The sequence below is a fragment of the Pithys albifrons genome, chromosome 1, assembly GCF_047495875.1.
Source record: "Pithys albifrons albifrons isolate INPA30051 chromosome 1, PitAlb_v1, whole genome shotgun sequence".
Classification (NCBI taxonomy): Eukaryota; Metazoa; Chordata; class Aves; order Passeriformes; family Thamnophilidae; genus Pithys; species Pithys albifrons.
Window position 1 is genome coordinate 61584288 of NC_092458.1, and position 25599 is coordinate 61609886.

Genomic DNA, 25599 nt, shown 5'->3' on the forward strand with positions numbered 1-25599 from the left:
ACATACTTGAACTATGCAAGCAACTGAGCTTGCATTTAGCACAATGAATTTAATTTGCCAAGTAATTTATTTGTACTGAACACTGTAGAAGTAGGGGTCAAGATTACAGTCAGAGCTCAGTTCTGGAGAAGGTACCTGTTGTACACATGCCAATAGCTTTTTATTTGATGTGGTCAAAACAGATTACTTTTCAAATTCATATGTTGCAATCTTAACAGCTTTCACCTTCTTAGTGCTGTAACTTTTGCAATCAAAAATTCCCCTCAGAATCAAAATTACCAGCTTCAGCCAAATTGCCCCAGACATTACCAGACATTACCTCAAGGAAATGATGTCTGATTTTAATTTCTCTCAATAGTCCATTTCTGTCTATTAAGTTACAAACATTTTTAAAATGATACTGCAAACACTATAACAGGTAAAAGGATAGATTCAAATTAATGCAACCTCTACCAATTCCATTTAGAATTTGCAAGAAAATGACACTTTTTTTTTAATCTACAGCAGCAACACCACCCCTTTATTAGACTGTCTCTTCACTTAATTACTCACATTTAAACCTGTAATTTCAGTAGAGTAACACAGTGTGAATCAGTAACTGCTGCTATTAGCAACATCACATATGATTAATTTTAATTAATTTATGAAACACTGATTCAGCATAGTCCTTTACATTTTGACTCCCTTTTTCTGTTAAGTGCATCTATGCTTCAGTTTCTCTACACACAGTACCTACCATCACAGGCAGCACCTCCCTGGCAGATGTGAAATGCACATCTAAACTCTCTTCTACATCAATAAGCTAAACTCAAATGTGAGCAAGGTAGCAGAGTAAAGGATGCAGACTACAGCTTTAGCTGCAAGACTGAGGATGGCAGTAAGATGGTTACATTGATAGCCCATCTCTGGTCACCTACAGTTTCCTTCTCAAGAGCCTGTAGTGTACTTCACAGCCTGGAGAACAGAGCTAATTCTGATTTTGTTTCACGCCAAGTTGCAATTCATAACAGTTCAGTAATAGCTTGATGAGCTACAGAGTATACCTGAAAAATGGAGAATAAAGACATCTGAGTGCACAAAGACATGCTGTAGCTCAGCTTGCTCCAGATGTGTGCCATTAACGTGAAAATTAATTTCTTAACAATTAGTTAACAATTATGTAGAAGATGGTGATGAACAGTCAAGTTGTGTCCCAGCTACAAGTGGAATTTCAGGAGAAAGGCTATTGTGTGAAGTTGTCTGCTATAAGTGACCGTCCCTTAAAGAAATCAATTTACCTTTTGGTTTGCTAAGATACATTGCTATCTTTCCAAAACACCAAATTCATATACCTAATATCCATCTGAACATATACCAAACTAGCATATACCTGAAAATATTTATTAGTGGAGTAGTATTGTTATGATTCTTACACACATCTCAGGATATAACCTACAGACCTTGATATCATGGGATTATCAAGGTGTCAGAGGAGCTTTTCCTATGTTCAGAGTCTAAGGACAGGACCAAAACATTTTTGTTGCTACAAATGCATTAAGCTCCAATCACTTGCCCAAACTATTCCAAAATCCAGATAATTGCCACATTTACCAATGGAAATAAAAATACAGACTAATAGATGAAGAAACAAACACTGTGGAATTTGGGAACACTTCCAAACATGATTGCAGTGACTGCAGCAACCATCTGATTTTCACATAACTTTTTCCTATAGGCTATACCTCCCACAGAGCATGAAACCAACTCAGAATTTTCTACATGCTCTATTTTTAAAATGAATTCGATTCTTTTTATGAACAGGCACAGGAAATGGCAGTAGTAACAAACTCTCAACAAACGGATGAAACAGAGGCAGACAGATAAATGGAGAGGCTTGGCAGCAGTCTTTAAATATACCCCACACAAGGCATTTCATAAGGGGGCCAAGCTTGAAGGGGCTTACTGCCACTGATCTGTAGAGAAGATAAAAAATGAGGACTACAAACAGCATGAGACGCTGAAAAGCATTTTAGAAATCGGGCTATGTAAAGGTATAGCATGTAGCCATTTCTAAATATGTTGTTCATATTTTAATTTAGTAATTAGTTTACCACTGGGTGTTGCAGAAAAATCAGTTTATAGAAAGGCTCTGAGTGTAATTATTATATTTGCAGAACAGAGGTTTTCTGAGATGAATATTTTCAATTTTTCTCTTCCAAATCATGTTCCTCACACCTATGCTCATATCAAGAAACATAACCACAAAATTGTAACTGTTCTTTATAAAATTTTTTTAAAATAATTTTTAACATTATTTCCTTAATCATGACCTTGATTTCTGAGAATTTAAAGCCCAAAGTCATAGTGATGCAATTATGTTTTCTCCCCAGCTGAGATGGTCTCTGGTTGGCAAGTAGTATTAGTAAGGCTTTTGAATTGTAAACAAGCATTTTGTTCTTTGGTAATGAGAGCTGTTAAGAAGATGGTGAGGGAATTGTGGAGATTCAATAGCAAAGACATAAGTCCTTCATAAAAGTAAATGCATGCTTAACATGGGTGAGTTCCTTAGGCAAAGAAATCCACTAGACTTTGACAAAAGGTCAAAATAAATCCAAATTGTGCATTTTCTGAGACCAGTTTGTCATAGAATTACAGAATGCTTTGGGTCAGAAAGGACCTTTAAAGATTATGTATTATGACCCCCATGACATGGACAGTGACAACTTTCACTAGATGAGCCCACCATAGTCTGAGGAGAAAAATATGCAAGAGATCTTCCACTCTCCCTTTACAGGAGCTGTGCTTGAGGATGGGACTTGGCAGAAAAGACACGTAAATGAAAATAGAACAACAGCCAGACTTACCAGACCACAAAAGCAGAGCTCTAATGGCAGAAAAATACACTCTGTTGCATGTTAAAACCTCCTGAATTCTGTCACTTGTACTTCTGATCCCGTTCGTGGGCAGGGGAAAAGAGTTGCCAGACAGACAGTGATGTAAGACAGTAACTGACTTAGTCCTTTGAGGACTTACACACTCAAAAGGAGAATCCATGTCATTAAAGCCCAGTGCTGTACAGCGGTTTACAGTGTTCTATACCTTTTGGATCTTCAGTGACTGATTACTGTCACAACATGGCAAAATCTAAGCATAAGGAGATTCAGAGGAAGCAAGATGGTCTGAAGAAGCCTTAGGAAAACTGAATGCACCAAGATGTCCAATTCAACTTGATTATCCAGATCTTAAACACACAAAAGAATTCATTAGGTGACTATATTCACTCCCTTCAAGCACAAGCAACCAAGAACAAATGATTAATTTAAAATGGTTTGTTAGGCCTTCATTACATTTCTAAATGGTCTACAATAAATGCAAGATCTGCAGCATGAAGACAAATGCAGTAAAAAATACAACAGAAGACAGGTGAGAAAAAGATTTCAATGTACTCTTGAGTGAATTGTCCTAAAAAATGATCCATTAGGTTCTGGAAAAGAACATCAGTTCACATAAGAATACCATTTCATTTAACTAATTCTAGATTTAACAGAAACTGTAATATTTTTCTAGTTTGTATAATTTTGTACATTCTGACTACTGGCTATTTTTTCTGCTTTGAGTACAAAACTCAAAAGTGTCCTGTATTTAAACAAAAATAGATCTATACCTAGAAATACTACTATAATTCACACAGACGGGTAATAGTGCATTTAAAAACCTGCAGCAGTGAAAGCTGAAAGATATGCTGCTCCACCGAGCCCTCTACTCTAGCCATCTGAAACAGATCTGACAAAGTACTGTCTAGTGGTCATATTCTGTCCTCTTACCTATCAAAGGAGCCAAGATCATAAAGTTGCCCTATATATCTAGTTATTAAACAGTTAAATGAAAATGAGATTAATCCAACATCTGGAGTTCATATGTGTGTGTATGTATATATATATATATATACACACATAAAATGGGAGTGTGTACCTGCAGACACACATATATAATAAACTTTCAGCAACAAATATTGGTGGGAAAGCAAATCATAAATGTACCTGGTTGCCTCTATAGAATGTGCTACTGTAAGATAAGACATTAATTTATTTCTGTGATAGACAACAAACAGGGACTTTCTAAAATCTTTAAGCCTATCATAATAAATTGAACATTTTTCACTCTGTTGAACTGGTGATAATAAGAAGCTATTAGTAAAGAAAACTGGGAGTATAACATGTGTCATCCACTGGCTGTTATCCACTTTTTCCCTTGATTAGTTGCCAATCCAGCCCCCTGCCACAGACTGGGGAAAGGGGAGGGGTCATATAGAGATTTTACTTAATGAGAGGACAAAAGAAGTTTAAAGCTGTACAGACGTGCCAGAGGCATCAGATACACAAGTACTGTAAAAACATAAAATAGAAAAAGAAGTCAAAGAAGTTAATTATTTTAGTCATCTCCAGAGAATGGCGATGGATAGTCGGTCAAATCATGACTCCAGTCTGTAATACAAGCATGAGCATGCTCTGCCTGTAGTGTCCAGGTTGTAACTAAAACTGGACAAACAGACTAGCAGGTGTTAACTTACCAAGATCAGCCATCTACCCATTTGGTTTAAAGTTATGGCATACCTGCTGTCAAAGGGAAAAATTGATTGCCTGCCTTGAAGGCTAATGGAAGTAAGGAGATTCCAGATAACCTTGTGAGTTAAGGATGTCCCTCTGACAAACTATGTTACTAATAGAAGATTTAATTATCATCAGCTTGAAATTTGGCTCAGTATACACACTGAAAGTTAGTGGATATTGCATGCCTGCTGGGAGACAATGCAAAGCATATATTTATAATGTAGCATTGCAGTGCTGATTTTTTGGCTCTTTTCAGGCTTTTGATTGTAAATACATACTTTTCAATATGGACTTTACTTCTCTAAGCAAGCTGGACTAAACCTGATTTCCAGAACATGGTCCAAGGATTTTCAAGATTTAATTACTCTAAGGAGAGTGACAGCAAGTGTTTTAGAGAAATCTCTAGAAGACTAAATAATTTATCTGTTCTCTTTGACACCTAACATTGGGTTTCTATGTTACCATACCATCATCCAGTTTACTCAGCTTTAAAATATTTCCGGATAGAGCTATCATCTATCAAGTGGATGATATGAATGATTGATTCTGTTGAGTAGGTATAAGGAAAATGGTTAGCAAACCTTCAACATAAACTTCAGTCCTTTGCTTTCCCAGCCTTGATGTAGAAATATGAAGAAGTTTGAACAGCTTCCTGCCCATCTAATGTGAATGAAGTGGAACAAATGTATTTAATGTACTTCCTGCTGTTAACCGCATGAGGCTTCAACAATTCCACTAAGGGAGGATGACTGTTTTTCAGCCTGGCTGTAAAGTTGTTCTCTCATGGCAACACTCAATACAGTAGCATGGAATTATAATCACATAGGAAGACAGCCATTGACAAAAAACTTGAAGCAAACAAAACAATTGTAAGTATTCTCCTCTTAGGTGCAAACTTCCAACTCAGCATACATCACACCTCCTCTCTTCAGGCTTCCAAATGTGATTACAAATCAAGAGTTTTAAATCTGCCTACAACACAAAACCAAGTAAGTAAAAAAGACTCCAAATCAGCAGCATAGCAGTCAAAATACTGGGATTATGAGCAAGCAGAAATTTGAATGCAAGCCTCGTTAAAGCATTTTGTATCAGACTTGTTGCACACAACACAGCAACATTGTTAGCGCTGGAATCAAGTTACAGGCTCTTCATTCCCACATGAATACTAACAAAAGACTTTGATCACATCTTTTCCTCTATGAAATTATTACACAGTCACAGCTTCAGTTGGAAAAAACAGAGAGCACTTCCATGCTGATCTTGCTTAGTTGCTAAATGCCTGAGGATTAAGGCATATCTGTGGAAGAGTTTTCAGTCTTAAGACTAAAGTCCAGGACTCCTCTCTCCAATGGGAATGAAAAGTGCACAGTAGCCTCATCTTCCTTTTCCTAGATGCATAATATTGACCTGCTAAGCAAAGAGCTTCCTTTAAATGAGCTTGATGTTGAATTTTGGGCTCTCCATGCAGGATAGGTATGTCCTGAACCAATCAACTGACACCAAATTCTTCAGGAATTTCTGTTCAGCCTGCAAATCCTTGAGATGCATGAAGACAAGTAGTTCAGCCCATGAGTTCTGGCTAGATTTAGTAACACAAATTCATATTAGTATGGAAAATGGTTTAGTATTTTTGTTTGTTTCTGAATTTTATCTTAAATAACTAAACACTTCAGCATTTGTTTCATTAGATCTCAGATTCTTTTAGAATGTTCTTTATAGAGTATAAATACTTCATGAAGCAGGAATGGCTATGTATCTGTATTTTTGTTGTTTAATGGTATTTCATAGTTTGTGCAGTTTTAATACAAAATTAGAAGAAATTCCTTCCTTCACACCCAGTAATACTTATGACTTTGGATTGAGTGGCAAATTAAATTTCTATAGTAGCCTTTAAATCTATTCAGATGCCCCAGGTACCTCCTAGAATGGGATGCTTTCTGGGAATACATCTCTCTTTTCATTCACTTTAGAAGGATGCTGGCATAGCCTACTTGAATCAGATGTCTGAAATTATAGATGGCTAATACCAAGTGAGATTGCTGCCACCCCAGATGTGGATGATTTGCACAGGTCTTTTACCTGAATGCTTTTCTTGCAGCGGTTCACAGTTAGTAACTACCATATCAAAGAGACCATGATTTTACTTTTTACTGCCTTAACTATAGTGGTATGTGTAACTGTGAACCTAAGATTTCCCTGCACAGTTTACTTTGCTCTTTAGTTCATTACCTTAATATTTTCTATCTGTCTCCAACTTTACTACGTATCAGGAAAAGTCCCTTCCAAATTAGAAAATACCCCACCAGAAGCACCAATTTAAAGATCAGCTTTCACATATATAAATATACATGCACATGTTCTACATACTATGATTTTTTTTTACAGATTTTGCCCTGGTAGCACAGCACAACTGTATAATTCCCAATTAAACTATTCAGTTGCCAGGAATTTCTTTAATATACTGTGATTCACTAGAACGTTGAGCACACTTCATTTATTTTTGTTTATTGTGATGATTATCCAGCAGCTCTGCTATTTCAGACCCTACAGGCGTTGTGTAGAAATAAAGCAAAGACTTTGATGATAGGTACTGAGGGTGAATGTCTCCTAATTAAATTGCATTGAATGCCAGAGGAGATAAGGTACTGTTGCTAGTGTTGACTGACTTTCATAGGAAAGATCTCATGTAGTATTATTAAACTTTGACCTTTGCTGTTTGGATCTTTTGACCTGAAGAAGTCAATGCATAATCTTAATCCAGTTACAATACCTAGAGAAATCACATAATGACATGCCGTGACATTTGTTCAAAGCAACTTTGTTAAGTAGAAGATGACTTTAAACAAACAATAAGAGAAATATCAGTAGATATGAAGTACAGATTAAAGTGGACTACACAATTTAGCACTATAACACCGCTATAGCTGATAGGCTATTATATATGTGCAAGAGCTTTTATCCATCTCAGGCATTTTCTGAATTAAATTTTGTTGTTAAAAACTAAAGAAAATTCTTTTTTTTCACATACTACACTATTTTAACTTATTAAAATTAATTTTGTGCACTGTAAATGATAATAAACAATGCTGCTTAAAATCCTCTGCTTATTTAAGGAAAATCTCAATCATGACTGCCAGGGGGCTAAGTTGCTCACATTACATAAATATGTGCATTTATATAGATATTTATAGATATATATGTGTATGTGATTACATAAACACATACACAAAATATAACTTACAGTGTATCTACTCTGTAGTCTGTATTCTACTTTCTATAGAACAGGCAGTGCAACAGATCTCAGATGAAACAACATACTGTTGCTGTGCATTATATTTTTAAGCAAACTAAAAGCACGTGGCAGAAAATATTACTGATAAGTGAATTGTCAGGAAGTTTTTTAAAGCTCTGCAATGTTTTGTTGGAGTACCTTCACTGATACAGAAAGGAAAAAAAAAAACAAGTTCTGGCACATTATTTCAAATATCTCGTCTGCAACACTTTGGGTGCAAAAAGGACAAGTGAATGTCCGTAAAAAAAGGATCCAAAGCTATCCTTCAAAGCTCCCTTATATTTTAATATTCCAAATATTGTTTCCTCTTACCAAAACACATAGATATTTCAGTTGTCACATAATGAAAATGTTCTGTTCTAATTTCCCAAACACTTCAGAAGCTTTTTTAATAAATCCCATAAGATTGCTATTTTTAAAATTAATTTGTGTATAAAAGTTTGTAGCAATGAGGCAATTTGAGCTCATAAATGCAGGAACTTACAATACCTTAATTTAAATGCTAAAAACCATATATAAAAGTGTTTCCTCCTGGACACTGAGGTTCCCACTGCAGTTAGATGCTCTAATTTCAGCTCACCTCTGTATTAACTAATGTCTTGGAGAATCATTATCCCTATCCTGAACTTTCCATATGTTTTAGGCAGTCAAAACACTTTCAAAATTTGGGTAGTCAGCTTCTTCATGGATATATATTTCTGAATGGCTACTTTCAAAATATTCTATGCTCTGTTCTCTACACAATATGAAGTTCATGATTTCAACAAAATTATTCATAATATTCAAAATGTTGAATAATCTGTACTTGCTACAATACCAAAGTCAGATACAGATTTTTATTTCCCCTGGCATTCGATATACGATCTGTTACTTTACTAGAAGTGTTTTTTCAAACTGTTGTATTCATTCATGTTATATGATTATCCAAATGCTCCACAGAGAAAACACAGAGAAAACAAAGTTATCTCTGTCACAGGATTACAGGTGAGAAATTTCAGGCAGACTGTGTATTATGATGCAATTAGATGGGTGTGAAATTCCTGCCTTTAAGAGCTGCCTTTTGTATCCTTAACTAGAAAGAAATCACTGTGGTGATAATAATGGTCTATTTTGGCATTAGACTTTCAAAGAGTACTGTGCTATGTAATTCCTTACATTAGTCTTTAGGAAATATGATGGTGTCACAAAGATGGTTTATGGCTTCACAGAGAGGACTAAAATGGCTTACCAGTATTCCTTTCACCGAATTTACAGTTAAGATGTCAGTCTCTCAACTCCATGCATAAATGAAGACAATTGTACCAGGAAACCTTCTTGCTACCACTGCTACAAAAAGAGCTGTCACACCAATGCTAGAGACACTGAAGGAGAGGCCTGAAGCCACAGTAGTATCTACATGTATTTTTGAAAGCAGCTGGTGATACAGTGTGTTGATTCTACTCTACCTTAGTCATAGCCCCTTCTCACCACCAGAAATTTCTCTATCAATGCAGTATATAAAACCTATTAACTAGTTGAACAAAAGATATAATTCTGTCAGCACTTCCTTACTGAGACAATTTCTAAAGCAGCATTACTGTCATTTAAATATTTGCATTATTAAAAAGACAAAGGAACAATACATAGACAATTCTAGAAGTAATTTAAATGCACCATCAAATCAGAAGAAGTCTAGTTTGCCTCTTAGTTGCTACTAGATGGCTTCTGCTCCATCTGGGTCTCTAATACGCCCTTTGTGGCATAATACAATGGGAATGAAGGCTTTGAGGGCATGGTCTTGACCATTCAGGGTGGCATCACTACTCATGATTTTCTCGAACAATAAGATATTAATACTAAATAGTTGCAAAACCCCATATGGAAATCCATTTTATACATGTTGATTTGAATGTGATGTTATTTGTGGTTTCTCTCCTGAACTGGGACTAACACATAATAAATCTTACCATCATCCTTGTCAGGTACAATGGTAATTTGAGTCCTTGGGAATTCTGAACCAATTCTTCCACCCATGGGCATGCTCAGCAAAACATCAAAGGTCTCAGCCTCTTCATACAAGGAATCATCTATGATGACAATCCGACACATTTTTTCTCGTTCATCTTTGTCAAAACGAAGAATGCTGTTGTGATCCTCAGGCCTGGATATGTAGTCAGAGTAAGAAAGCACAGAGGATGGGACAGTGCCAGATGCTGTTCCTGTAGCATAAAAGGAAAACAGTCACTATGCATACCATGACTATAAAGATCCCCTCACAGAGACAGAATTTTATTTTCATTCTCTCTTAATTTCTATTTACATTTTGGTCATAAGATGGGCTGAAACCTCTGTCCAGGCTACACTTCTGAGGTGCATGGACAAACTACCTCTCTATATGATATAATGCAAATATGTGGTTCCTCAAATTCATTTGCAGCTTTTTGATCAAAAGGAATATTGTTGTCTATCAAAAGAGACAGAGGTTGATAAAGTAGCCCCTGTGAGGATTACCAGTTAACTCCCTCAGTATATTTTATCCATATTGAAGATATCAGAGCACTAGAACAGATAGAATTTGATGAAAATAAATTATTTTGATTCCAGATCACTTAACACAAAATATTGTTTCAACTCTCAGGATGAAAAATAACAGTAAAACAACAGATGTAGAGACTCAATGCTCTGCACCCATATAATTAATAAGAGACTGAGAGTCAGAGAAAGGAAAAGCATGGCAATTAAGAAATATCTTATATAATTTTTTTCAAGATACAAACGAATAAAGGATATCCAGGACCATCACTGCAGTGCCTTCAGTTTTCATCAATTCCAGATACATGGGGCTACATATAAAAATATTGCAAAATTATAAAGACCACAGATCCTCTTCATGGCAGAAATTTGAAACATTATAATTTTTAAGCTGAGTTCAATAACAGTTTAAGACAGATTGCAGAGATGAATACCTTTCCAGTTGAGACTGAAGATATCTAGATGAAAAGCTAATTAACAATAATAAACAATTTTATTGTAAAATAGATAGAATACTTATTTTTTAATTTCTGTCCCTATTCCATTTCTGCCTTTTTTAAATTTATAGCAGATTCTGTTACCTTGTTGTGTGTAGCAGATAACCATCAGTTCCTGACTCACGTCTCCACTTCTTCTGACTGGAATAAATAATTCACCAACATCTTCTTCAATAGTATAGGTGGATTGAGGAATAAAAACAGTTGATTCTGAAAAGAACAGACACATCTGTTTATGTAGATTTATCACTTCATAAAGTTACCTATACCATAGCTAAGAGCATTTGGGAATATTTTGAAGTGCAACAAATAACTCATATTTATCAGGATTGCCACTAAATTGTAAGTAAAACTTGGAGGGTGAGAGAAGTGGAGTTTCTTAGTGTTTCAGAAATGGAAAAGAAAATCACATCATTAGGTCTGAAGTCACAAGTCATTATTAAGTGATCTCTAATGTAAAAATTATTTCCCTAGGGTTAATGGTGCAAGATGGAGAATTTGTCCACAAAGTCTATCTTTTTATTATTTCCATAGTATTTTACTACTAACTGTTAATGGCAGAAGTATCAAAAGTATGTCTCACACACTGGCTGCGGTTCTCCAAGGCCATTCTGTAACTTATTGCATCAAGATAACCATGAAAATCATTTGGCATTGAGGAGCAAGGCTGAGATCTTGTTATCTTACTCTGACCTGGATATCTGATTTGAGTTGGCTACATGTCTACACTCCTGTTTTATCCTCTTCCACATGAATTATCATGACAGAGTAAATCAAGTCAGCCTCCAGCCACCTGTGCAGATACATTCTGTTTGCAAACATAATTAATGGATAGCCTGTTACACCTCAAATGAAAACAAACAAAAACCCCCAGAAATAATATATCATAAAAAAAAATAAGGTATATCATAAAAACATGCTACCTGAGGAAGCCATTCATGAAGCATTTAAAGAGATAGAGGACAAATGGCAACCTGATGCCCAATATTTCTGTGTTTAGAAATATTCTGAGGAAAGGTTACTATCCACTGTTACGCATAGCAGTTGCTCTCCAGTTTATCTTTTGGTATATGCACATATTGGCAGAACAGTTCTGGAAAGGTCCTTACCATCTCCTGGGTCAATAATTTCCACTGTGGATGCAGCAGGAAATTCCAGAACTGCCATGACAGGCTCAGAAAGAACAATTTGAAAGGACTCAGAATGTTCATGTTCACCATCACTCAAAATCCGTACTCGCCATGTAGCTAAGGTTTGACCAGGATTAAACTGCACTTGCTTCTGGGCTTTTCCTCTAAAGTCTTTATCTTTCCTGGCCGTACCATCTTTGGTGCTAATACCTGTCAAAACCAGAAATTAAGGTCATTAAAAACATGACTGGTAATTTTTATTCCATTATCTAATCTTTAAAAAAGAACATTTAGAAAAATATACTTTTCACAACCTGAGAATGTCCAAGCCAAATCTATTACCCTCGATCAATTTTATATTGGGTGTCACATGCAGTGGTGCAAACACATAAATTAACATTATGAAAAGCAATTTGGACAGAATTAGCCAAAGCAAAAATACTTACTAGAAAAAGTCTGCATTCTCCAAGGTTACAGTCACATTTAAATTTCCCCATAATACAAGTACAGATGCCCAAAAGGGACAACAAACTTTTCCCTCCCCTTTTAGCATTCTGGGTGCTCTTCTGCTCCAGAACATCTAAATAACATGCTACCTGAAACACTAGAAAATATGTATTTCTCTTAGAAAAAATAAAAACACCCCTGGAAAGTTTAGTCTTTTTAGAGGGAAAGCTAAGGAAAAAAACAAAGACAGAAAAGGGTATAATGTATTGAATAAGGATGTAAGATGCAAAATCTGAGACATTGTCATTGTCATGGCAATAAGCATTTTAAAAAATATTATCCTCTTATTTCAGTGTTTGCATAAGAACAATCATTAACTTCAAGTGAAGTTGAAACTGCAAGGCCAGTGGATAAAATCCATAACAACTCAATCCACAGAGAACAGGCCTTTCGGCCTTGGCCTCAGACTGCTTTAAAATAGGTTTTCATTGGCATTTAGCTTGACAGGTCCTCATGGAAATTAGACAGCATTTCAGAACTATCTCCAGTTCATGCATTTGGACTTGTTTACATCTCACAGTACCACTTAAATATTAAAGGCTTTTGTCAGGTTTTCAGAAAAAAAACCCTTTTAAAACCTCTCTTCTCTGACAGTTTCCTCCAACTGTATTGTTTCATGCATTTAAACATATCACCTTTCCCTACAGACCTTGCCTTTCTTGCTCTGGGCTTGTACCTCCTCCCAAGTCATAGCCAACATTTCATATAACCTCACACCCTTCATCCACTTTGGCACTGCACATGGACTAGAAAGGCCAGCATGCATCTTGACCAGGATCTTTTATGCTCTTCAATTTTGTAATTCCATTTGCAGGATTAAGTTAGTCAGGGACAAGTTATTCAAACTGGTTTTGCTGTATTTTCAGTCAGCTCAATTTAGAACCTGACCTTGAATCTAGGCAAAAAATTTTGTAAGTACTCTATCTGAAGGATCACAAGTCAAATCAATATCTGTTATTCAGGACCAGTAATTAATTTAAACCACACATCCCTAACTTTGTATTTAATTTATCTCTTCCATCCCTTTTCTTTCTTTAAAAGAACTATATTATCAAAGTTAGTTCACTGTTCAAAAGAGAGGCTTTTAAGGTAGATCCAGTTAGTTAAGGCCTATATCCCTTAAATCTCATGCTAAAATAAGTGTCCCAACTACATCTCACTACCTGAAACTCAGATTCTTATTCAGAAAGAGACTTAAACAGAAACCAAATTTCTAAGCATGAGTTTGTGCTCCATGCCATGTAAATGCTTATATATGTCTGCAAAACCAGCTTTAAATTAAGTGCTTTTTTAAGCAATGTAAGCTGACCATAAGTTTCAACATGAAAGTGTAGAAGGATAATGTTCCTTAGTCCAGAAGCTAGAAACAGGTGTGAGGTTGCAGAATGTGATAACACAATCTTTTTTTCACCTTTCTGCTCTCCAGACACTGCAAACAGTTTTCAACACCACCTTCAACATCAGCCTCAGATGACTGCCAACATTGACTGAAGAAAAGAAGCCTAATGCTTGTAGTTGCTGATCAGACCAGCTCACAATAGCCTTCCTGGAAAATTATATATATTTATTGTTGCCTTTCCAATTGTTACAACTGTATTTTCTCACTACAGGGAAAAAAAAATCAGGACAGGAACTGTATTCTGTGAAACAAATAAAGAGAAGTATCAATCAAATCAAAGAAAGAAGGACTGTGTGGGCTGTTCAGTCAAAAATTAATTGCAGAAGATTAAAAAAACCCAAAAGGGAAAATTTCATCATATAACTAAAGAAATCATATACGTAGCATAACAAAAGATAATTGCTTTAATAAATAAACATATTGCTTTGAATATAGTTTCCTCAGCGTAAAACCCAGTAACAGGATACAGTTGTATTGATACATGTTGTCAATTAGCTGAGCAGTGATTTAGAGAAGCAAATGATAAGGTTAGAATTGAACTTACTTATGAAAGATGTTTCTCCCAGGTAACCTCTCCGTTTAAGAAAAACATCAAGATATTTGGAGTCTTCATTTACTAAGTAATACTCCTTTTCTAAGGAAATCCATGCCCAGTTTAGGCGAAAATGTTGATTCTTCAGCTTATTGCCTCCTGCAAACAAATTTATAAAGATGTAATTATAACTTTTTCCTTTTGTTAAAGACTACTTTCTCTTGTGAGGTTCATGTAACCTTGTATCCTGGGTAAGATGTGCATTTATCTGGAAATCACAACCCAAAGGTTTTAAAGATTTAAAACTAAGAATAACAAGTAAAGAACTCAATCATGATACCTTTGGTACACATAGAATAAATTTTACCTTAGATGCATACAAACATAGTATCCCAATTTTCTTATTTTTCAAGGAAAAAAGATCAAGAATTAATCAAAACATATTTGGAATGCCTATTTTAGAAATTACAAAAATTGTGCATGATCCAAGTTTCTTCAGAACTGTATTGGTATTTCTGAACAACACACAATGTAGAACATCATGCAGAACTTCCAGGATACCATCAGGTACCATCAGAAGCACTGAAAGACCGTTAGCATCCCAAGAGACTAGAGATGATACCTACCACCTTTTAGACTCCATTTACCTGTGCAGCCTAAAACCTCAATATTTTATTCACTAAATCTAACCATTTCTGCTTTTTTTTGGTTAAGAATTCATGCATGAGTGCTCTATGGTTTTAAGAACACCTTTCACATCTTCCTAGGAAATAGTTTCAACAGGATTATGTATCCCCGATGTATGGCACAGTTTATAGCTATGCTGATGTCCTCCTAAGCTTACATGCTTGTTGTATTAAGTATGATTGCCTGTGCTGCCTGAGAAGTGTTAGAGAGATATAAATGCTTATTGGAATTTTCTTAACCTATTTTGCAGTGCCCTATCTTCACAATATGATTACTGCCCCCAGCTGAGTAAGCTGCTGAAATGTGCTTTAAGAATCAACTTTCAATACACCGAAAGATGCCCTCAGTTCTTTTTGCACAAAGACAACTGTAGCAGAAGGCAGACTCCAGGGATTCTCTTCAAGGTCTTTACTGCAGCAGTAGCACAACAGCTTCCCCGCAGTTTCACTGAACATGGATGGTTTCTGTGCACTCCAGCACTGGGAATTCAAAACATAGGACAGCCCACAGTACACACAGCTAGGGACTACAGTTAACATGGACCAAGTGAGTGTCTGCCTTGAAGACTATTTCCTCTTACAATAATTGAGAGAACCTTCACAGTCCTTCTCAATCAAAAATGCCCGTATGTATATACCCACAGAAGTCTTTTTGAAAAGACAGTAATGCAGGAATACAGGAAGCATCCCTCCAAGTTTTGGAGGGAATGATACTGAAATGATTTAACTCTGGTCACAAAATACTAAGCATCAGCCTAAAAGATGAATGTCCAGTCTCTCATTTGCAGCAGAAATGAACTCTTTGTGTCTACAGTTAATGGTATTTGTATAACTGCAAACCAATAGGAAATATATATTGAAATTACAGGCTTAATGGAGTTTTTCTTAAGGCTAAAAAAGCAATAGAAAAAAAAATGCAAACATTGTGAGGTCCATTTAAAAATGCTACTATTTTTTTTGGTTGGCAGGTTAATAAAAAAGAGCTTAGCACCCATTTCACTTACTATAAACCAAATATTTGTACAACAGACTGAATATCAAAGAATGACACATTTCTGATAAAATATAGCGTAGCTTTACTTTCTCATGGAGAGTTTATCTCCACCTGTTCACTGATTATCCACAGTAAAAAGTCATTTCTTGTCAGTGTAGGAATTCTGGATGCCACAGATAAAAAGGCATATCAAATCAACTTCTGTATACCATCTTACTGGATATGTTTTTTGTTATTTAGGAGAATCCTCTAATTTCTATGGCAATGATAAGCTGTTCAGCTCACTGATGACAGATGCTCACTCAACAACTGTCTTATGGGAATGTTGGCTCATGTGGGAGACTGTAGTCTAATTTCTTTCCCACAAGGTGCTGCTCCAGAACAAGGTTTGCTCAGGTAACGACTGTCTAAAATGTTCAAGAAACTCCCTTTAGTAACTAACACTTCTGTACACAAGGCAGTGAATAAAGTAATTCCTCTGCGCAGCAGAGAAATATATCTAAGTATTTAAATTCATTCATGGCTTAACTACCGGAGGAAGGGACAAATAAAGGTTGGTTTACCCCCTGCAGTTTCTTCCATTCTTGAAAAAATAAGGCGGCAATTCCATATGCTTTCATTCTGCTTCAAAGTTAAACATCTACATTTCCTTATTGACCTGTCTACTAGAAAGAAACAAGAACTACACTGAGCAATCTCACATAAAGGCAATAGTACTGTGTAAATGAAAGTAAAGAAATGGTTACTGGAGTTTCTTCCTGCTCTCCTCAACCTGCTTCTTTCTGCTCTTTTGATCTTTATTGCTACTGACAGAGCAAGGCTACAAACACACCTATCAAAAACTGTAATGAGCATCAGAAGAGAATGAAAAACTATAGTGTTACAGCAGTAACTACACCAGCACTTATATTACATTAGCCATGTTATGTCTTCCCATTAGTTTTCTAGGGACAAATGTAACAGAATATGTCCTGTACTCTAATCTAGTGAGAAAAGCCATTTGTGTGCCCACCCTTGAACACACTGCCCAACTTAACTATAATTGACAGAACGATAAAAGTCTCTGAGATACAAAAAGAATGAAAATTTACTCTCAAAGAGATGATAGAGAACCAATTAATATCCAATTAGTGAGACAAAATACTGCATGGCTTACGAGTTTGTTGAATTTTTCCAGAGATCAGACTGCAGCAATGCTAAATCAAAAGGGATATTCACAAGAAATGAGATGGCAAGAGTTGCAAGACACATTTAAAATTTTTTTAAGGAGCTAAAGGTAAGGTTCTAGGGTAAGGTGAGTCACAAATTGACTTCATGACTGACAAAGGCTTTTTAGGACAAGACCCTCTGAGAAAGTTTGCCTGAATATGACAAGTCAAAGATGGATGTAAGTTGGAATTGGTCTTTATAGGAGTCCTTTCAGCAAATTGTTTGCCTGTCAGAAAACAGTGATGTATTATTTTTGCACAGGTCATCAAACAAGAAATTCCTAAAAAGATCATGTCATCTGGAAAAACCAGTTTCAGTTACACAACATGAATAGAAGAGGAGGGGGAAGAGGATTTGGCCAGCAAACTGCTTAAAGGGAAAAATATTAAAATTAATATCCCCATCTAATCATTTATCTTTTCAACCATGCTGCTCAGCTATCTTACAGTTATAAAAACACCATGAAAAAGTACAGATTCAATTGTGAGAACTTTCTGTCATGATGCAAAGAGCTGAGAAGGAAAGAATCAGTTCCACTTTTCTGCACAGATCACGGAGCTATAAAAAATGACAAATTTCTCTTCAGCACTGGTGACCCAAGACCCCATAAAGAATGGTCTTCTTATAAAGAAAGTCTGATTGTATCTTTGCTGTCTCTAGGAGCTACCACAGACCCTAATTCATAAATAAAAGCATGCAACTATATCAATATATTCACTTATTGATACAAAAGAAATTGATGCATCTTGATGCATGTTGACTTCCCTACACAGTATTCATGGCATATCAAAGATGAATGAGCTAAAGAGTGCCTACCCTCTACAACTATAGCCACACAGACTCTTTGTGTTCACAAGCTATGCCTGGGTAAACACAGCTATCTAGGACCTGTAAGAGCTTCATGGTATAACATATCTGCTCTTTTTAGTTATTAGGTGGGGTTGTTTAATGGGGAAAAAACTCAACACATAAATTCTTCCAGGACAAAGAACATGTATCAAACACAAGAAAGACAGAGGGAAAACCAACCAGTACATAAAACTAAGAAGAGCTTCAAAGTGTTTACTATTGGTCTTTTCTTCTTCCTCTTGTTATTTTGCTTTCTAAAGACATTGCAAAAGGATGTTAAGAAGAAGAACCAGATCACCTGTGACATATTAGCAGTCCAGAAATCATTGTATGGCAATGCAGTACTTACTGATTTGCTTGCATGTCTACAAGAGCTGCAGTCTTTCTTCCTTGGTTCAAAATATTTGACCCTATGAGGTGCCTCATTCAGGCAAGGTTACTTAAGTTGGCACTACTCTGCCTTTCTCTTTGCTATAGGTCTCCTCATTGCAGTAGGTACATGAAGAATCTGAGAAAGGAAGCCCACTCCTGAACTTGAGTTCCAAGATACATAGAAAGGGAAGAGAAAGGAATTGTCCAATTTTAGACTTTTTTTTTATTCTTTGATTAGAATCTTTCTGTGCCAAGCCAACTCAGTTAATATATGCCAGGATAAAGTTACCTCAATAGTCTTATTAGAAGTAAAATCTGATGTGAAATGCAGAAATCTTAGTCCCCGGCATTATGATTCCCATTTAGCCATGAAGCTCTCTAAGAAACCATTGCACTTTCCACTTCCACACACTAATTGCGAAACATCCATGGTCAGTATAAACCTGTTTTTATCAGACTACAGGAGAACGTATAATCTTAGGTGATTCTGCTAGTCAGAATGAATACAGAGGTATTATAGGTTCAGTTCAAGGTACACAGTTTCAACAACTCTCATTTACCATACTTTGTCATAGTCCCAATACAGTCTAGCTCCAGGTTAAAAAGGCAAAGTAAATCTTTTCATCTGCTAAAATATTAAAAACCCCAACAATAAAATAGAAAATAAAAGTTCTCTATTCAACGCATTGGGGCAGCACATCATTGGACTAGATGACCTTTCAAGGTCCCTTCCAATCCAAACTACTCCATGATTCTATGATCATAAGCTATTCCCTCTGCCATGATCATCAGAAAAGTAATATCCTGTAACAGTGCCTTCATTTCATAAGAAAATTGCAGAAGAGAAACACCTAAGTAAACCCAGCACATAAAATATGCCACTACAATGGTTTGAATTGACTTCAACAATGCATACGCTAATCTAATGATTTTATCAAATTAGAAAACCATTAAAATGCTTCACCTTTATAAATGTCTTTCAAATGTAGTATCATGGACTCCAATTTCTAAAATAACTCGCTGAACTCTGCACCCTTCTGCACTCTATCTGCCACTGTAACTCAATATTTCCAGAATAGCCAAAACCAACCCTCTAAACTAGCCGCTAGTGATTAGGGACTAAAACAATGCTTTCTCTGACTTCTCATGAGAAAACACACACTTCCCAGCATTATGGACTTAGCCTGCCTGGAGTGTAATTGCTGATATCCAATGAACTGCAGACAGTTTCCGTCTTTCAGTAGTTTCTGTAACTTTTTTTTTTTTGCTTCTGTTTTATGTCTGCCCCCAAAAAACAAGCTGGAATGGCCACATTTGCCAGGGCTCAGTCTAAGCAAATGCTTGAGGTCACATAGCAGAAGTATCTGAAGAATACTCTACAGTTGCTCTGTTACAAAAAGAGAAGGGGAAGTGACAGACGAGACATGAATGTAAAGGTTAGCTAGAGCATATTAAATTTGGATCCTAGTAAAATTCAGCTAAGCGTAGCTAAGGATGTCTCCAAGCACAGTCTGGAGATTCACGCTGTGTTAATTTAAGGAATTCCCAATTCAAGTCTATGTCCAGTTCTTCTGATGGGAGATTAACCAGATTCTGATTAAGAGATTAAACTGATTTTCATTAACAAAAAACTGTCAAGCAAACATGCACTGCCTCTTGAGCCACTTAATTTCATAGCTTTAAATTAATTTCTGTATAAATCAGCTCAGTACAAATTAGTTCCCCAAGATCCAGGATACCTTCCCTCTGTAGGCTGCACTAAGAGGCTATGAGCTTTCAAAGGAAAGAGCAAAGCAGATAAAGAGGAAACCCATTTGAATCATTAAAAAAAAAGATGCTGGAATGCTATGTGTGTTTTTGAAAGGCTTTACAGATATTAAGTGCTTAGTTTTGTAACTGATTTCAAGGAAATCCAAAAGGTCCGCTTTCTGGTTTTGGATTCCATGCAGTTAAGCAAGGGACTAGCTCTGCATGATGGCCACTGCTTCTGAGCAGAAAAAAAATCAGAGCAGACATATTCAATAGTTCCAGTGAATAACCACTACTGGCAAAACACAGTATGTTTTTGCTCCAGTCCCAGTGCACAGGAACATAATCAACTGGCTCCCGTTCCACAAAAGATGAAGACAAGAGAACTGCTTTAGAGATCCTACAAGAGAGCCTACTTAAAGGTAGGATTCATATACTCTAATGTTGCCATGTAAAAGGCATATGTTAAAATTAAGCTAGCTGTCTAGGCACAATGAATAGAAAGAACTACACTTTCAGGAACTGCAGGTACATCATATATGAACAGTTGGATCGCCCTCTGGAAAGATTTGACCCACTCCATTGAATGTAACAGGAGTGTGTTCAACCCACCAGTCTAGACCTCTAACTAAAATCCAATTATGTCATTTTCTTGAGAAAGAAGGGTCCTGAGAAAACTCAAAGACACAACTGGTCCTGAACTGTAATATGAGAAACTTGTAAATTGAATACTTTAAAAGTAATCTTTAGAATATTTAAAAATAGCAACAATAATCTATTTGGTTTAGAAGGATTATTCTGTTACAGTAAAGTTATTTCTCTGTTGCTGTTAAACTAATTAGCACTTTGTGTAGTCACAAACTAACTTTGAATGAGAAAATTAATTTAAATTGCCTTGTGAGTAGTAACAGAGAAAACCCAAACATACCATTCAAGCTGTCATGTCTATCATTAAACAATGCCCATATTACCTAAAGCAGAATACCTTTTTCCTAAAGATCCACACCCTGCACATCCCTATGAAGAAAAAAACCCAACACCTGGATTAGTAAGGCTTTATACATGCATGGCCTGCAGCAATGAGCAAATTTATCAGAACTCTTGCAAAACATTCTTAAAATAAACTTTAATTGTTTTCAGGTCTCTGCATACTAATTTGTTTTGTGGCGCCAGACAACGTCTTCCAAGAGGCTCCAGCTGAATTGTAATAAGGTTCACTTTCCCATCTCACAAAATAATGGGTTTAGCTCAACTAGCTTAGTCACTACCGCACATGGGATTTTATTTTCTGGTTTATACCTTTAAAGTACTGCTACACATGTATTAGTCCATAGGAAATCTGATGTCATTTAATGTCTCATCAGACAAAGTGTTACGTTTGACGGTCATGGGGTATCCTAAGCCCTGGTCTCGAAACTTATGAATACTAACAGATAAGTGTACTGCAACATCACAAATGAAAGATATAACGGAACAGGAGCCAAGAGAAATATACTTACAATCAAAATATTATCTCACTCAATATTGTAGTATTTTAAGAAATTACTTTTTTGCGGAAACACCAACATATATATACACACACACATATGTATACACACCCAAACACATACACAAATTTCCCTTTCATCGTTTCATTACATTAATTTCCATAGAGAACCTGCCACTGCAAACTCCAACATAAGTGTCTAATATTTCAATGCTTGCAAAATGATTCTCATGCTTCAAAGCACAGTATCTGAGTGGGTACCATCTAAAACCAAGGCCTCTAAGTTTTGATGATGAATTATAAATTGTTCTTTTAGTCAAGTTGGCAAATTTCCCTTGAAGAAGTAGTAACTGAACTTTTAAATTCTAACTGTTGAACACTGTCTTTGCAGAATATTCCCCCCCACTTCAGATCACAATCCAAACTCATAAATCTTAAATTTTACAGCCTTAGGAAGAAAATGTATGCAAGAGGGATTAAAGAGGTTATTGTTACTTGCAAAACCTATTGTTAGCAAGTTGGAAGAGTGTTTCCATCACATCAACTGGACTTGATGTAATTTACTGAGCACTGATACAAAAACTATTCTTTTAACTCCGTGTCAAAGTGATTGAACTGCTTTTCTTTATTAAGAATTCACTTTTACATGCTTGAATTTTAGTTCCTTTTCTGTTCTGGCAATACAACAAATGAAATGTCTGACTGACTGGAGGAGAACAAATGTCAGGCAGTTCATTTAACATTTATTTTTAATTCACTTCAGAGTAACTGTAAGGTAATCTCAAATACTTTACTTTTAATACTATTTGACCAGAAAAACTCCTTTGTGGTTCCTTTCATCCTTTTTAAGCTATGCCAAACCCATAACCATTTGCAGGTGATTTAGTTCTGCTCAGCAAGGGCAGATTAAAAAAATAAATATCTATAAAGTTGTTGATAAAAGCAAGAGCAAAAAGGGTTCCTTTTTAAATCACTAACTGTGACTAAAGACAAGCTTTGCAAAGAGGTACTCAAAGATCCTAGTTCTGCTGAGGAAAGAAACATTTTTGCATTAATGGGGATTTTTTTATAACATGACAAATTTTTTAGAGCTACTTGAAGTCTATCCTAAGGGGCAGAACTGTATACTTCTAAGGCAGTAATTATAATATATTCCTGTATTATTTTATCTCAAATTCTTATGTTACAATGACAATGTATATTGCAAGATGAAAAAAAACACAACATGAGAGAAGATAAAAATTCTTTAAAAGATTCAAGCCAAGATGTCGGAAATCTGTTTAAATATTGAAATTAAGTGCATGAAAGTACTTTAGAAATGAATAATACAATTGAGACTCCAGAATAATAGACACCTCTGCGTTTTCCAAGAGAGAAGCTCAACAGATATAAAGCAGAGGGACAGGGGACAGAAGTGACTGAAATTATGACAACTCAATCTTGATAGTGTGTTGCTTCCAACACATCATTTCTCTCTCCCACTTTGCATCTGCATGAAATCTTGACTTATACTTTGAGATAAGTAGCAATTAAATTAAAATCATGAGTAGAAAAATTGGATCTTTACATTTCTTTTTAGCATACAACATGTTTTAAAAACTGATTTATGTATGGTTCACATTTTACTCAGCTTGAAGAGATTATTGTTTTAGCGAATATTCCCTGGCTTAACATACTAGCAAAATACTGCACTGTCTTGAAAAGTGAAGAGGCACATTTACATAACCCCCCCCTTTATTTATAATAGATTTGGCAAGATTCTTTTCAGATATTATTTATGGACTTTTAAATACCAGAGTGTGTTTTTTCACAGGCCAAGTTGAAGTTGATTTGGCATCACTCAGGCTTCTGAAAAATTCTTGACAGATTTCCACCACCATTTCTCCCACATGCATTGAGAAGATAAAGTCCTTCAGCTTTTCCCCAAGGGCCAGGGAGGCAATGTTTTTCCCAAATCAAGTTCACCTCCCACTGAATCTGCTGGCTATCACATACAAGCAGGTGGAGGCCTGGGTACCTCTGGTCTCAAGTTTACATTTTTTGCCTTAGTATTCTTACAGAAATGTGTGGAGGTACGACCACAGTGGTTTTAATATGCCAGCCAGCACAAATGTTTATCAGTTTTAAAGAAAGGTGTTTCCCAGTTTCTTGAAAGAGAGCTGCATAGTGCTCACCTGTTGGGACACGACCTCAGCCTCCCACATGTTCCCTGCTGTAGCTGATAATGTTGCTGGCACACAAACCAGAGAGGTTCCCCAGGCTGCAGCGCGATGGGGGGCACTTGGGAGGTCGCTGGGAAAACTCCTCTTGCCTGCAGCAATTTGAAAAATGCTGATGACACAGTGCTGAGCTGTCATCGGCTAGCTCCTCCTTTTGGCTAGGGGTGTTAAAGTCACTATTTTAAACTGATTTCATGGCTGGTCAAAATATTTATTTTCTTTTCCCCACTAAATCTGCCAATGTTCTTGCTACCTGTTAGGATTTATGCTTCTTGTAGGATGCAGTCACATGATGAAGACTGAGGCCCATGGGCCATTCCAGGAATGACAGAGAAGACCTATGAACTACAGGTCCACGAATAGCAGTGGATATAGCAAAGGTTGGAGCACAGGGCAAAGGTGAGAAGATGACAAAGCCCACCATTTGCTCAGTGAGATTAACAAGACATCTCAGATGAAATCAGCCTGGGCAGCTCTCCTGCCACATTAGTACAGATGGTTGATGAAAGCCTTCTAGCTGACGATTGCCATAGAGCTACGTGAAAGCCTCATAGTTGAGGAAGATGAGCTCCCTCTTGCATGCCTTTTAAGGATACATCTTTCCCTTCTTACCTTAATTACAGAAGAAAATTAAGGTCTTAGTTAACAGGACTGATTAATGAGAGGTTCATAAGAGATGGATAAATTACATTCACAGGATTTCTTCCTCTGTTCTATAGGATCAAACTGGCGTCGATATCAATTGATTTAACATCAGAAGATGGGATGGCAAAAGTATTAATCTCCATACAGACAACTACCCAATATATATAATGTCACTGATTGCTTGGCCTCTATTTGATACCTCTGGAAAGATGCACATTTCAGCCCATCTATAAAAGCCGAGTGATCAGTTAGTCAACCTGAAAGCAATACACAGCTGAGCCTCCTGTGCAAAATGATCTATGCCAAACATTCTAAAGAAAAATATGGCAGAATAAAGAAAATATCTGTTCAGAGATACATCTAAAAAGTTACGCAATACATATCAAAATTGCAATAATTCTAACATTTGCACTAGTAACTTTACTTATACAAATGCTCACACCTTTGCTACATCAGATCCTTGACTTCCTACCTGCTATAGGTTTCTCTGTTCTACTGAAACTTTTCTGCTTTAACCTTGCTCTACTGATCAGTCCTATGTTGTCATTCGGAAGGGTGGACTCTAGTCTTAAATTTTCCAAAGAAGTACTCTAGTATTATGCTACCTATTTATGAAAATAATTTGTCTATCTAGGTTTCCATCTCCTGCCTTTTCAGTGAGAGAAAATATTACTAATCTTATTTGTAGTTGTATTGGGCCTGGCTGAGATAGAGTTTATTTCTCCATAGCAGCCCTCACAGTGCTCTGCTTTGCACTGGTAGCTAGAAAGGTGGTAACACACTGGTGTTTTGGCTACTGCTGAGCAGTGCTCACACAGCACCAGCACTGCCTCTCCAAAACTCCACATAGTGTAAGATTTTGCTATATGAAGTGAAATATACTGCAGATCTCCAGAGTAATGTTTTATGTATTAATGGTTCAATTCTACCTGC

The 25599-nt window shown here is 36.3% G+C and overlaps 1 protein-coding gene across 1 annotated transcript in view; it reads right to left on the reverse strand.

Moving 5' to 3' along the window:
* Window positions 1–25599, reverse strand: part of FREM2 (FRAS1 related extracellular matrix 2) — a 115852-nt gene that overhangs the window by 41428 nt on the left and 48825 nt on the right. Inside the window, exons 3-6 of the mRNA XM_071552332.1 lie at window positions 14470–14616; window positions 11999–12229; window positions 10974–11099; window positions 9828–10079 (exon numbers count right to left, since the gene is read on the reverse strand). Of these exons, the coding sequence (XP_071408433.1) occupies window positions 9828–10079; window positions 10974–11099; window positions 11999–12229; window positions 14470–14616 (756 nt within the window). The remainder of the gene's footprint in view (window positions 1–9827; window positions 10080–10973; window positions 11100–11998; window positions 12230–14469; window positions 14617–25599) is intronic.